General features: G+C 36.3%; 1 protein-coding gene across 2 annotated transcripts in view; it reads left to right on the top strand.

Moving 5' to 3' along the window:
• The window catches only part of dnah9 (dynein, axonemal, heavy chain 9), a 123,232-nt gene that overhangs the window by 41,894 nt on the left and 65,972 nt on the right, over window positions 1-15,366 (top strand). For both annotated transcript variants that reach the window (XM_051124665.1, XM_051124666.1), the window contains exons 31-40: window positions 105-392; window positions 6,022-6,232; window positions 6,310-6,437; window positions 6,579-6,687; window positions 7,384-7,531; window positions 8,500-8,674; window positions 8,804-8,977; window positions 9,651-9,858; window positions 12,671-12,836; window positions 13,205-13,307. In XM_051124665.1, the coding sequence (XP_050980622.1) occupies window positions 105-392; window positions 6,022-6,232; window positions 6,310-6,437; window positions 6,579-6,687; window positions 7,384-7,531; window positions 8,500-8,674; window positions 8,804-8,977; window positions 9,651-9,858; window positions 12,671-12,836; window positions 13,205-13,307 (1,710 nt within the window). The remainder of the gene's footprint in view (window positions 1-104; window positions 393-6,021; window positions 6,233-6,309; window positions 6,438-6,578; window positions 6,688-7,383; window positions 7,532-8,499; window positions 8,675-8,803; window positions 8,978-9,650; window positions 9,859-12,670; window positions 12,837-13,204; window positions 13,308-15,366) is intronic.

The raw sequence follows: 15,366 nt of genomic DNA, 5'->3' as shown, positions 1-15,366 counted from the left end.
TTCTGTGACTGACTTTGTGATTTGACTGTGATTGTGTGAACGATTTTATTAGTCTCTCTCTCATTGTGATTTTCGTCCTGTTCTGCTGTATTGTCCTGTCTCAGGATCACTATGACTGGGGCCTGCGGGCCATTAAGTCGGTGCTGGTTGTGGCCGGTTCGCTGAAGAGAGGAGATCCGGGCAGACCGGAGGATCAGGTGCTGATGAGAGCGCTGAGGGACTTTAACGTGCCTAAGATCGTGACCGACGACATGCCTGTGTTCATGGGCCTCATCGGGGACCTGTTCCCAGCGCTCGACGTGCCCCGCAAACGGGACATGGACTTTGAGAAGTTCGTCAAACAGTCTGTGCTGGATCTCAAACTGCAGGCTGAGGACAACTTTGTGCTGAAGGTACGTTCAGACAACATGAAGCCTCAGAATGCTGATAGCAGAAGATTTGTTTGTGTCAGTTTGACTCTTTATAATGATTAACAGCTCAGCAGCATTAGCATAAACTAAAGCTAAACAAAAGATTACTGTTCAGTATGTACAGGGTTTTCAATATATACACTGTCTATTGACAAAAATGTCTGTAGAATTTGAAATTGACAAGAGAGGAATATAAACACATCTATTAATCAACTAAGTGGACATGACGTCAAGTGATGCCAATAATTTCCAAATGGCCAAACAAAATTGGACAGCCAATGATTTAAAGTAATGATTAATCAGCCATTTTGTCACTACATAAAATTATTATGCAGCATTACAGATCATTTACTCACCCTCTTGTCATCCAAGATGTTCATGTCTTTATTTCTTCAGTCGATAAGAAATTATGTTTCTTGAGGAAACATTCCAGAATCTTTCTCCATATAGTGGACTTCAATGGTGCCCCCAATTTTTAACTTCCAGAATGCAGTTTTTAATAGATCTAAACGATCCCAGCCGAGGAAGAAGGGTCTTACCTATTGAAACGATCTGTCAGTTTGGAAACAAATGGACAATTTATATATTTTTTAACCTCAAATGCACGTTTTGTCTCTTCTCTGTGATGCTCATGCGTAGTCTGTGGGTATGTCGAAAAACTCCCGTCTCGTTTTCTTCTTCAGTGTCAAAACTGTCCTACATCGCTGTTTTACCTTTTTTTTGTAAAGGGCATTTGATCTTCTTTGCATGTTCACTGGGTCGGTATTTCTGCAGCGATGTAGGACAATTTTGAAGTTGAGCAAGAAAACGTGATGGGAGTTTTTCGACATACCCTAACTGTATTGACCGTGTTGATCCGAAAAAAAAAAAAAAAACTGAGTTCATGCAGACTTAGACAAGGTGAGCGTTTGAGGTTAAAAAGTATATAAATTGTCAGTTGAAAATGGCAGTTTGTTTCGCTAGATAAGACCCTTCTTTCGCTAGATAAGACCCTTCTTCTCAGCTGGAATCATTTAGAGCCATTTGAAGCTGCATTAAAACTGTATTTTTGAAGTTCAGTTTCAGGGGCACCATTGAAGTCCACTATATGTAGAGAATTCTTGAAAATTTTTCCTCAAGAAACATCACTTCTTATCGACTGAAGAAAGAAAGACACAAACATCTTGGATGACAACGGAGTAAGTAAATTCTCTGTAAATTTTTGTTCTGGAAGTGAACTTCTCCTTTATTTGAAAAGCCTTTTTGAAAGCGAGTGTTGTCTTTCGCTCCAGTCTTTCTGTCCCCATCAAGGATCGAGAAATGGAGAAGCTGATCTGAACTCATTGAGTGCTGATGGGAAATTGCTGTCGTTTCAGTCCGCCCTCATACTCTGTTCCAGACAGCCTGTCAGTTTGAGCGTTTTTTGGCAAAGATCCTGCTATGGTCTCTTTTGAAACTAGTATCGCTTGTGGAAAAACAAAACGGGAGTTTCGAAATTTACATTTGCAGACTTTGTCTGAAATTAAGATTGAAACAGAAGTAACATTTGACCTCACATCAGTCCATGATTGACAGGCGGCCTCGAGGTTCATCAGGTCTCAAAGAATCATCGACTGAACCAACGCAGTCCTGATCGATGCCGCGCTTGCATTTTTTCTTCTTTCGGTTGCACATTATCTTCTTTTTAGAGCCATAAACCTGCTGTTGTGGTTCAAGCAAATAGACATTAGTGTCAAAGCAGTCTGGAAGTGGATATATTGGACAAATCAAAGATAGCAGGAATTACAGTGTAATAGCGCCTCAGGTGCCGGAGCGCAGCTCTAATTCTGAGCATTAGGATGAGCTCTGGATATCAGCCGCTGCGTTCAGCAGAGCCAGGGGAAATAAGTGCAATCTCACAAGGGTCAAAGAGCCACAGAAACAACATAACAGCACTCCATCAGCGGAGGCCGGCGCTCCGCGCGCGCGTTTAACCCCGTCACAGCACGAGGAGAGACGCGGGTCAACGTGCTGCGGCCCGTCTGACCGTCCGCGCTCTGATTGGCTGGAGGGCAGGTGTGAGAGGAGGAAGGGGTGCGTTCTTAAGTCTGCCATTAGCCACAGCTCTGATAGACATCAGATCAAAGCAGCAATCAGCAAACCCTCAGAGATGCCAAAGCAGCGCTGAAGAGCCCGACGGGGAGTTGCATCAATGCCATTGATTGAACATGCCATCAGATCCAAGAGGAAAATCTCTGGCTTCTGCTCCACTCGGCTCTCAGAGGGAAGCGGCTCTCTGTTTAAATGTTTATCATTCTCATAATGCTCCAGAAATCATCTAATTGTGGAGTTTCAGCCACGGCAAAACTATACTATACTATACTGTACTTACACTTGTAATGTGTCAGAATGAGATGCTCAGTATCTGTCAGTATTTCCTTTCCTCAAGTCTTAAAGTCGCCATGCCATCAAAATTGAAGTTTTTTGGCCTTTAGTATGAATATGTTAGCCTTAAAGGGGTCATGGACTGCTTTGTTTTTTATTTTGTATTGCTCTCTAAGGTCTACTTATAATCTAAATCAAGATTTTTACATCAAAAAACATAATTTAGAAGTAATAGGCTATTTTCTGTCCTGTTTTTTGTTTGAATAGATGTGGTGGATTGTAGACTCAGCAGTAAACACCTACTGCTGTGATTGGCTAACAGCATACATTCATTCCTAGCATAAAGCACATAAATACCTCAATACATATTAAACAATCTGTAATAACAAACAAAGCAATAGTGACAAAGTAATTAAAATAGTTACTCACACTTGTGTTACGACATCACTGTCGGATGCAATGTAGTCGGCACAGCGTCGTCTTTTAGTTTAATCTTTTTGAAAAAAAAAAAAATTGTCAAATTGTGCCTTGTTTGTAAACAAATCCGTGGTGAAATGAAGTGAACAAAAGACAGAGGAAAGCAATGCAAAAACTGTTTTGTTTTTTTTTCCCCACAAAATGGCACTGCACAGCTTCTTTTTGTTTTCGGAGCGTTCTTTATTGTTTGGAGTCTGCGTAGACCTGCACGTTCACCTCTCTGGTAAACACTACATGCGCGAATCACAGGGCGAAACTAAACAGGCAGTGATGTTGATGTTCTTCTGTGGAGGCGGCACTTATCTACCTATTACATCATAAAGTAGAGCATTCCAAAAGCTGTCGTTTTGGCAGACTGCCTTCAATATAAGCTGTTTTTAGACTAATGAGAAAGTTTTGAGTTCTGAAGCTTACAGGAGGTTTTTATAGCACAATGACCTCTTATATGTCAAAAGATCAAGGGAATTTTGGTTTCTCAGTTCATGACCACTTTTAAGGTTATCTATAAGTTATGGTGCTCCAAAACAATGACAAAATTCACATTTACAAGATATATGCATTCAAAACTTACAGTCTTTCACTTCCGCCAATATGGATCAATAATTTTGATGACATCACCCTAGTCTAAAAATAGACGTTTGTAGACGTATATAGATGTTTATAGTTTTACAGCAATATGGGTGAGATCAGATGAGATTAGTTTTCAAAACTTTTTCTATTTTAATGTTTAAATTAGACTTTGAATGGTAGATTTATAATGTGACCCTACTGAACACCACTGTATGTATGCATGAGACAAGGCCAACTGTGCATTGAAATCATTCGGTTTAATAACCATTCTGTATTAATGCGCTGCTTTAATTGACGCACATACATACACATCACTGGCACACAGAGAATGGAGATCGCACTGCGCGAACAGAAACAAACACAGGAGCACAGAAACTTGTTGTCAGTGCTGTCCCACAACTTGTATTAATTGATACTAAACCGCTACATAACTAAACTAAACTCAACTTGATTGTTTATAGAGACACAGATGCAGGTCCTTTTTTTTTTTTTTTTTTTTTTTTTATGGAAAGTAATGCGTTACTTTGAAATGTTGCATTATTTTTGTGTTACTTTTTTCATCTGGACTGGACTTGTATGTTTTTAATATAAAAAGTTATAAATATTTTTGGCATATGTAAAAGCTTTTTTATACCAAAAGTGAAATGAAAGTAAATTGAATTATTAACATATTTAATTATTGCAGATTTGTGTCATATTCTAAGTTTGCAATTGACTGTTTATTCATTTTGAAGAATACTGAATCTGTGTGAGATGGTCATATTTAGTCTAGAACTACAGTAAGCATCATGTTTACACAGCGCTCACAACTTCTCTGTACTTCCAACATAAAGGACAGGAGAGCTGTCAGTCAATAAATGGATAAAACAATAAAAAATGATACAAATGCATAGAGAAATATGTCTTAAAATGAAATAAAACAACAATAAAAGTGATAATAATGTGTAAAAAATATAGCTTAAAATGAAATAAAAGAACTATAGAAAAAAAAATAGATTAAAATGTGTAGAAAAATATGGCTTATAGATTAAATAAAACCATAAAAAAAAAAAAGACAAAAATGTGTAGAAAATTGTGGCTTGAAATTAAAGAAACACTAAAATAGTAATATAAATTGTGTAGAAAAATGTGACAAGAAAGAACAGAAAACAAACAAAAACAAATAGTGATAAAAATGTGTAGAAAAATGTCTCAAAGTAAAATAAAAGAACAATAAAAAATGATCAAAAAAAAGTAATAGCTGACTAATATTAAATGATTTGCAACTTCCATCTTACCTAGCTCTCTTTCAATGTTAAAGTGGCGCTTCGTTCTTAGTTCTTCGAATTCACGCTCTGCTTCTGTAAACAGGAAACCCCACCTACTTTGATTTGATTGGCCATCTCAAATATTTTGCCACTGACAAGCACTGTTAGACCGCTAATGTAAAGCATTTCTGATGCGCAAATGATTTGCCAGAGCCACGCACATCTGTAGGTTAGCGCAGGTTAATTCTCAAACTTAAAAAAAAGAATTTATTGCTCTTAACAGGCTGTGTAACTATGAGGAATGATTACCTCAAAATGTACATCGGTAGTATTGCGTGCCAATGATTGTTCCTCTGCATGCCGTATGTTGCCGACCCCTGCATTGAAATTATGCATTAGTGAATCATTGACCAGACTGCTCTTTATGTGTTTGATTTGCTGAGAAGAGCGAACCTTTTTAATTTGTGCTTTAGATTCTCTGTTTTGGAGGCGTAGAGTGTTTGAGGTTTTGAATGGCGTTTCTGCAGTTCTTTCAGGTGATGCGAATGCTCCAAAAACACTTTACCTTTAAGCACATGAAATAGTTGAACTGTAATGTTTCCCTAGTAGTGTTGAGAACTGTTTGGCATATGCATTATTAAAACAATACCACAATGATGGACTGTCCGCTCTTGCGGGACTACAGATTCACACGGTCAGTTCCCAAAACTAAACTCACACACAGCTTCGCTGTCTGCTTGTTTGCCAGAGGTGCCACTGAACAGCACAGGGAGGATATTACTTGAACTTTTTGTTGTTTTTGTTTTGAAATGTTTGGCGTAAAGAAGCCACAGCGGTGCCAAAAACCACTAGATACTTTCACAGACTGAAAGCTGCTTTTAGCCAGCCCTGCTATTTTGTCTCTCCTGTGTGTGCTTTATAGCCGAAACACAGAAAGTGTCGTGTTCTGAGTGTGATGTGTGTCTGTGTCTCAGGTGGTTCAGCTGGAGGAGCTGCTGGCCGTCCGTCACTCTGTGTTCGTGGTGGGAAACGCAGGCACCGGCAAATCCCAGGTCCTCAAGTCTCTTCACAAGACGTATCAGAATATGAAGCGAAGGGCCGTGTGGGCCGACCTCAACCCCAAAGCAGTCACCAACGACGAGCTGTTCGGCATTATAAACCCATCCACGCGCGAGTGGAAGGATGGTGAGGGCCTCTGCTGTTTTTTAGCACTTTCATCACAGCCCAGTGCCAGACTCGACACGTGTGCTTTTCCCCCGCAGGCCTGTTTTCTAATATCATGCGTGAGCTGGCCAACATCAGTCACACCGGGCCCAAGTGGATTGTCCTGGATGGCGATATCGATCCGATGTGGATTGAGTCGCTGAACACAGTAATGGATGATAACAAGGTAAAGCCGAGACAGCCAGAACTCCAGCTCAATATCAGCTTTCGCACACAGCATTCAGATATCTTTATGAAAGAAAGTGCGTGAAACCAGCCTCACCTTTCTTTGACCTTTAGCTGAGATGACGTGTGTGTGTGTGTCTAGGTGCTGACGCTGGCCAGTAATGAGAGGATTCCTCTGAACCCAAGCATGAGGCTGGTGTTTGAGATCAGTCATCTCCGCACCGCCACTCCAGCCACCGTCTCTAGAGCTGGTCAGTGCTCACTCTCCTCTAACTAACTAACTAACTAAGTAACAGTAATGATGATGCTGATGTTACAGGAGCTCAGCTGATATCAAAACACTGTTGCTTCCCTAATAATAGAAGTTTTATTTATTATTTGTATTTTTTTTGGCCAATCTAGCTTTTTTTTTTTTTTTTTTTTTTTTTTACAAAAACATATCTATTGGATGTAATATGGATGTAATATAGTGTTGCACGGATACTAATCAGACAGTCATCTAATGATTTAATAATAAAATAGTGGTTTAAATAATGTATTTAAATATTTAATTTTATAGAAAATATTTTTATAAATATACTGTGTAATTTGAGTCAATTATGGCAATTTTTAGTTGGGTTTTTTTTGTGTTGATTGTTTACTGTTAGTGCACAGGTTTAAAATTCAGTGTAATATGTTCAAATGCTATCATTTATTTATTCATTTATTTTACATATTTATGTATTTGGCAGATGCTTTAAAGCATTTTAAAGGATTTTATTATTTTATTTAGTTTTATTTCAGCTCTTACTTTTCTGCCTAAAAAAGTCTAAAATTTAGTTAAAAACTACAACTTAAGTATCTTCCACAACACGTCCTAGTCTGTATCATACAGAGCCAATAAATAATACCCTGAATGAAATCCAAAGCTTTTTATCTCATTTTTGTACTGATGTGTCTCCAAACAGGTATATTGTACATTAACCCTGCGGATTTAGGCTGGAATCCTCCTGTGTCCAGCTGGATCGACGGGAGGGAAGTCCAGTCAGAGAAGGCCAATCTGACCATTCTGTTTGACAAGTACCTCCCATCATGCCTCGATACGCTCAGGTCAAGGTAGAGTTATGCATGATTCATTTCATGACCACATCCGTCCTGTTAAAAAATCACATGCCATTTCTGAATTTTGAATGTAAACACTTGGCTCGTTAATATTAAGTAGGTCCCATGACTGAGAGTTCTAATATTAGCCAATATCTGCATGAACTAATTAATATTCATGAGCTAAATTCTGTGTTGCTTCATGCAGCCTTTCCTACTGTTGTATTAGTATCAATGAGATGCTATTATTTTTATTAATATTTGAATTAGTTTTTATTTAAAAGCCTTCATTTTAATTTTAATTTTTTTAAATGCCTATATAGTATTTATTTATTTAAAATTTTAGTTTATTTACTAGCTGAAATACTGAAATAAAACACGTTTAAGATTTTTTTTTTTTTTTTTTTTTATATATATTTTATATTTTTTTCAGGTAGTGTTTTATTTATTTATTTTAAGTAACAAAAATGTTTTCTTTTATTGTTTTAGTTTTAATTAATTATAATTATATATCTTTATATTATTTTAATGTAAACCAAACCAACATTAACATGACCAGAGTGGAAAACAAACACAATGACAAACATGTCAGACCTTTTCCAATCAGCAGCACAAAGAAAAAACAGTCAGGCTCAGTTTACTCTACGGTCACGTTACAGCCGCAGAAAAACAGTGAAGAAGAGATGTGAAATGAATGAAATGTCCCTCAGCATTATCCAAATGCTTTCCTCCTCATTCAGACAGTATTGATTGACCTACTGGTGCGTGAGTTTGTCCTCCCTTTACGTCACCCATCAAACTCTTCAGTCAGTATTCATTCACTGCAGTCAGTTTTAATTTGACTTTGAAGAAGTCCTTCTGTCTTTGTGAGGATGAATGGATTTCAGCTTCAGAAAATGCAGCTAGAGCCAAATGTGTATTTTGAAATGTAAATCAGATGTGTGTGTGTGTGCGTGTTTGTGCTGCTCTCTGTCCTGCGCCAGATTTAAGAAGATCATCCCGGTTCCTGAACAGAGTTTGGTCCAGATGCTCTGCTTCCTCCTGGAGTGTCTCCTGATCCCAGAACACACTCCTCCAGACAGCCATAAGGATCTCTATGAGCTCTACTTCGTCTTTGCAGCCGTATGGGCCTTCGGAGGAACCATGTTCCAGGATCAGGTGGATCTGATATGACTAAACTACCGTCTGAGTCTTAAACTCATTCGCACAAACCACTGTGTACTTATTTCCACATGATTTCATCATGAATAATGACTGTTTTTGTAATGTGTGTGCCTTTCGCTGCAGCTAGTGGATTACAGGGTGGAGTTCAGTAAGTGGTGGGTGACAGAGTTCAAAAGCGTGAAGTTTCCGGCTCAAGGAACTGTATTCGATTACTACATCGATCCCGAGAGCAAAAAATTTGAGCCCTGGGCAAAAATGATTCCCAAATTTGAGATGGATCCTGACATCCCTCTTCAGGTGCGTGCTAATTAATCAAGGACAGAAGTCTGACAAAACTTGCACTATAAATACTACAATACTGACAATACTGACCTTCTGAGGGAACATCCATGAAACCAGTGTTATTTCGTAGTTGTGTTTTTTTTTGGTTTTTTTTCAATTTAAATTTTTTGTTTTATTTGTCAATAAAACTGGACAAAATGGTAAAAATTTACAGTAAAAATAATAAAAATTTGCAAATAAAGGTTGGTAAAGCAAAATAGAATATAAGTACTGTAAATACTAATCATAAATTAATATAAATATAAATACTAGAGTTATAAATTTTTATATATATATATATATATATATATAATTTTTTTTTACAGTATTTGGTTTTAGTTTCTAATTAAGTTTTTAAATAGATATAATTATTTTTATCCATAAGGTGTTGAATTAATTAGCTTATTTATTTATTCTACTCAATTTGTTCGCTGTCTGGGATGCTTTTTTCTCTTGCGATGCATTATGGCTTTACCTTATGTGCAAAAGATGCTGTGCACATGACGCTCCTTAGAATATGACAACATGAATGTGACCCTGAATCTGGTTTGCGATGCTGCATATGTGGGCAGCTCATGATGGCTGTCACATCAGTGGTTGTCTTTGAATGTTGTTGAGTGACGAAGGTCATTGTGTTTGTGTCCCGCAGGCCTGCCTGGTCCACACCACAGAGACCATCCGCGTGCGCTACTTCATGGACCGTCTGTTGGAGAGGAGGCGTCCGGTCATGCTGGTGGGCAACGCTGGCACCGGAAAGTCTGTTCTGGTGGGAGACAAACTGGCTTCCTTAGACCCGGAGAAATACGCTATCAAAAACGTGCCCTTCAACTACTACACCACGTCAGCCATGTTACAGGGTGTGTGTGTGTGTTTTTTAGAAACAATATCTCTGCTTCTTTCCATTAGTCCCTGAGTGCAACTTCAAGCCCTTTGGACAGTGACAGATTCTTGTGATCTAAAGCAAACACCCATGGCACAGTCCTCCTAGCTTCAGCTGTTTTTGTCCCATTGTCCTTCACTGTCTTTGCCATCTGTTGGTTTGATATTTATCACTCTGAAGCCTCTTCAGCCATGTGTCCGTTCACTCGCTCACACACATTACAATAAAGTTATAATTATGAGAATAAAGTCGAAATGTTTCAAGAATAAAGTCAAAATATTTTGAGAATAAAGTCAAAATTACGAGAATTAATTCGCAATTATAAGATTGAAGTTATAATTTTGTGATTACTGGGTGGCTGGCATGCTACAAATGATGAATGGAGGATGTTAAATAGTATTTCCAGTCATTTACTGTTTTATACCATAAATAAAATAGCTTGTCACAAAGACAACAATATAACCTAGGCTAACGAGTTGGAGACCACTTCAACCTTTAGAACATTTTATTGTTGTTTGTAACTAAAGACATGTGAGGAATAAAAGATTGGATGCCACAGACGTTTTTGCAGAGTAGGTGGTGGAATTTTCACAAAGAAAACTGTATAATTTAATGAAATGAATGTCTCACTGTAATCGAAAAGACAGTTGATTCACATGAATACAGCGATCTGTCCTGCCATATTAAGAGTGTGAAAAAAACATTATTGCGAGACACGTTGTTTGTATTTCGCTATAAAAATTACAGATTTTGAAAGCTGAGACTTTATATTAAAAGTACCAAAAGCACAAAGCTTATTGCTATAATTGGGTGGCTGGCGCACTACAAATAGGCCTAATGAATACAATCAAAGATGTGAAATATATCCAACTGTCCCCACATATATTCAGATAAATTCCGGTGGCCTGGCAACAACTCCCGGTGCTCCCAATCCAGGATATTTGTATGCACAGGCTATATTCTCAAAATGTTGTGACTTTAATTGCTACAATTTAATTCTTGTAATTTTGACTTTAATCTCAAAACATTTCGACTTTATTCTCGAAACATTTCAACTTTACTCTTGAAATTTTGACTTTATGCTCGAAATTTCGACTTTATTCTTGAAATTTCGACTTCATTCTCGAAACATTCCAACTTTATTATCGTATTTTTGACTTTATTCTCGAAACATTTCAACCTTATTTCTGAAATTTCAACTTTATTCTCAGAACATTTAGACTTTATTCTTGTAATTTCGATATTCCAACTTTATTCTTGTATTTTCAACTTTATTCTCAAAACATTTCAACTTTATTCTCGTAATTTCGACTTTATTCTCAAAACATTTTGACTTTATTCTTGTAATTTAGACTTTATTCTTAAAATATTCCAACTTTATTCTTGTATTTTCAACTTTATTCTCGAAACATTTCAACTTTATTCTCATAATTTCGACTTTATTCTCAAAACATTTTGACTTTATTCTTGTAATTTCGACTTAATTCTCAAAATATTCCAACTTTATTCTCGTATTTTCAACTTATTCTCGAAACATTTCAACTTTGTTCTTGAAATATTTCGAACTTTATTCTTGTAATTTTGACTTTATTCTCAAAATATTCCAACTTTATTCTCTTATTTTCAACTTTATTCTCGAAACATTTCAACTTTATTCTCAAAATCTCAACTTTATTCTCGAAACATTTCAACCTTTTTCTTGAAATATTTCGAACTTTATTCTTGTAATTTCAACTTTATTTTCGAAAAGTTTCGACTTTATTCTCGAAACATTTTGACTTTGTTCTCGAAATTTCGACTTTATTTTCTAAACATTTCGACTTTATTCTTGAAATTTTGACTTTATTCTTGAAAAATTTTGACTTTATTCTCGAAAAATTTGGCTTTACTCTCGAAACATTTTGACTTTGTTCTTGTAATTTTGACTTTATTCTCAAAACTTTAGACTTTAAACTTGTAATTTCAACTTTATTCTCTAAACATTTAGACTTTATTCTCGAAATTTCGACTTTATTCTCAAAACATTTCAACCTTATTCTTGAAACATTCCGACTTTATTCTCAAAATATTTTGACTTTATTTTCATAATTGTAATTTTATTTTCGAAATATTATGACTTTAATCTTGCAATTTTATTTTTATTTTTTATTTTTTTAACATGGCCCTAAAACGCCATCCTAATATGATGTTTGCTAGAGAGAGAGAGAGAAAAAAATGCCTAAATGAAGTTTTAAGTCATTAGGAGCTACTTAGTTTGGGACCAAACTAGTTTGTAGATATTGATGAGGTTATAAATCATATTAATAATAATAATAACAATAATAAAAAAAGATAGTTATTCATGAATAATTAATTATTTATTTAATTTTTCTAATCATTCTGTAGAAGCAATCCAATCTATGTTACTTCTTGTGTGTCAGTTAAGTGATGTTACATTTTTAGTATTACTAAAATGAATAACATTTGTTAAAATGCATATAAAAAAAGTTAAACTAGCTTTTGCAACATTGAGCTAAATATCATTTTAACAGATGATGGGTTTTAATGTGCTAATACAGACATTAAATATTAATATTGTTAGATAATACTTTCTAAAACATATCTAATAGTCAAACCCTCTTCGTGAAAAGTGGTAACTTATTTTTAGTTTTCTTGTTAAGTTTCTTTACTTCTCTGCAGCATTTCATGTTGATATTACTTTGTCTATGAAGTCATTAACTTCATGTAATTGTGTTTGTTAAATCTGTGCTCACAAAGCATTTGAGAAATGAGCATCTTCTCCCCTGCAGCTGTTTTAGAGAAACCCTTGGAGAAGAAGGCAGGGAGGAACTACGGGCCTCCGGGTAGCAAGCGCCTCGTCTACTTCATCGACGACATGAACATGCCGGAGGTGGACACGTATGGGACGGTGCAGCCGCACACGCTGATCCGCCAGCACATGGACTACAACCACTGGTACTGAGTGTCATTTATTACACAGACGTATAGAGCTCATTTAAACACACTTGTTATGATGGTGTGGCGTTGCTGAGGCTGATTGTTTAATTGCTACATTAATGGCTTTGGTTGCACAAGTGTTTTATGGTGTTAACCATCATGTAATGGTTCAGATGATCCGGTAGCAGGACCGTCACAGCAGGCAGTCTGTCGAAGGAGAGCATATCTGCTGTTGGTTTGCGGAGTCTCTGGTGTGTCTGTTAGATCTAAGATGAGCTGAGAGCAGCTGAAGGCAGTATATCTGTGAGCCGCAGTGGCTTTAGCGCAGACACGCCACGCATACAGAGCGTGTTTGTGTGTGACTGACGAACGCCGTGTCCTCGCAGGTACGACAGGAGCAAGCTGCAACTGAAGGAGATCCACAATGTGCAGTACGTGTCCTGCATGAACCCGACGGCCGGGAGCTTCACCATCAACCCTCGCCTGCAGGTACTGATATCAGAGAGATTCAGCAGCGCACCACTGTATGACACAGCGCTCGCTGTCACTACACACACCCGCGCATTTGTTTTGCTATCTTAATGAGGACATTGCATAGACCTCCATTGATTTTTTTTTATCAGGTTAATGACATTTTGTGTCACCTAACCCTACCCTAACTTACCAAATACAGAAACATCTGCAAACACATAAGACTTATATAAAAGCATATTTTGGGTGATTTATAAGCCTTTTTAACTAGTGAGGACCAGTGAAATGTCCACACTAGTTGTCAAAGTATTTCACTGTATAAGTGAGGACAGTTGGTCCACACACGTATAGTCAAAACAAGTATAGTCACACACAGACACCACACATACTCACACACACATACTGGTGTCCATTTTTTGTGGGTTCATTCCATAATGTTTTTTTTTTTTTTTCTACTGTACAAATTGTATTTTTCTCTTATCTTACTCTAACCCTAGACTTAAACCTACCCCTCACATAAAACTTTTTTTCACATTTAGATTTTCAAAACACTTCATTCTGTCTGATTTATAAGCTTGTTTCCTTATGAGGACCCAAAAATGTCCCCACAAGGACAATGTCCCCACAATTTTTACTGGTTTTAGTATACTTGTGGGGACATTTGATCCCTATAATGTAGTGAAAAACAGTACATAGACATACACACACACAGCCATTTAAAGATTTTATTATTTTTTTTTTTAAGAAATTAATACTTACTGGCTTTTTTTTTGCATTGCCATTGCATTCACTCGCCATTTTAATTTGGTTTATTAATATAATTTATTTTTAGTTTAGTTGGTTTATTATATAAAAGTATTTAAACATTTGCAAGCTAAACAAAAAAATATACCTTTAGATTTACATGATATACATTAGGAGTCAACTAAGAGAATTAGGAGACTACTGATCGGATGTTTGAAAGTTTTTTTTTTTTTTTTTTTTTTTTTTTTTTTTTTAATTTAAGAAATGAATACAATTATTGAGCAATGATGCATTAAATTGGTGAAAGTAAATGTTTATAACAAAATTTTAAATAAATGCTGTTCTTTTGAACTTTTATTAATCAAGGAATCCTAAAAAAATAAAATCTATCACAGTTTCCACAAAAATATGAAGCAGCACAACTGTTTTCTACAACGACATTTAAGTGCCACATAAAAAAAAAAAAAAACTAAGATTAGGAGATTGAAGTTGAAATATTACAAGAATAAAGTCGAAATATTTTGAGAATAAAGTCGAAATTATGAGAATAAAGAAATATTTTGTTTCTTTATTCTTGAAATATGTATTTTTTTCTCATAATATTTCAACTTTATTCTAATAATTTCAACTTTATTCTTGAAATATTACAACTTTAATCTCGTAAATTGCTGTCGTAGTTTTCAACATTATCAGAAATGTTTCTTGAGCAGCAAATCAGCATATTAGAATGATTCCTGAAGGATGATGTGACACCGAATACTGGAGTAATGATGCTAAAAAATTAAACTTTGATCACAGCAATAAAACGTCTAGTTCTTTCATGAAACTCTACATGGCACAGGCTGATGGGTTGTTAACGTATAACTGATGAAATTCACAGCCTTATATGACTTGGCACAAGCTGATTGGTTCATGTTGCATACGCAGCCAATGAGTTTGCATCTTTACCGTTAAATGGCTGGTTGGCATTCACTCGAGCCTTTTGCAGCAGCGCGCTTTCAGAGTTCCTCTGAAACCCTCCACCTTCCCCAGCTCCACCTGTGTAGATCTGCTATGGGTTATTTTAGATGCTATTTGTGTAACAGCAGTATGTCTTAAATACTCACAGCACCGTATCGCCATATGCTTTGGCAGTAGCAAGTTCCTGTACTTGCTTGCAACAGCAGCAATAATCTACAACTACAGCAATAACCTACAGCAGCAGCAGTGTAGCAGGTCTATTCTGCCAAGACCAAATACATTAACATTATCATTTACATTACCGTGCTAAAATCTTCCAAGAGTTGTCATGGAATAATTACATTTTACAGTATATTCACACAGAAAATAGCTA

The sequence above is a fragment of the Labeo rohita genome, chromosome 12 (genome assembly GCF_022985175.1).
Source record: "Labeo rohita strain BAU-BD-2019 chromosome 12, IGBB_LRoh.1.0, whole genome shotgun sequence".
NCBI lineage: Eukaryota > Metazoa > Chordata > Actinopteri > Cypriniformes > Cyprinidae > Labeo > Labeo rohita.
Note: the sequence above shows the minus strand (reverse complement) of the source record. Positions and strands in the feature narration are given on the sequence as shown.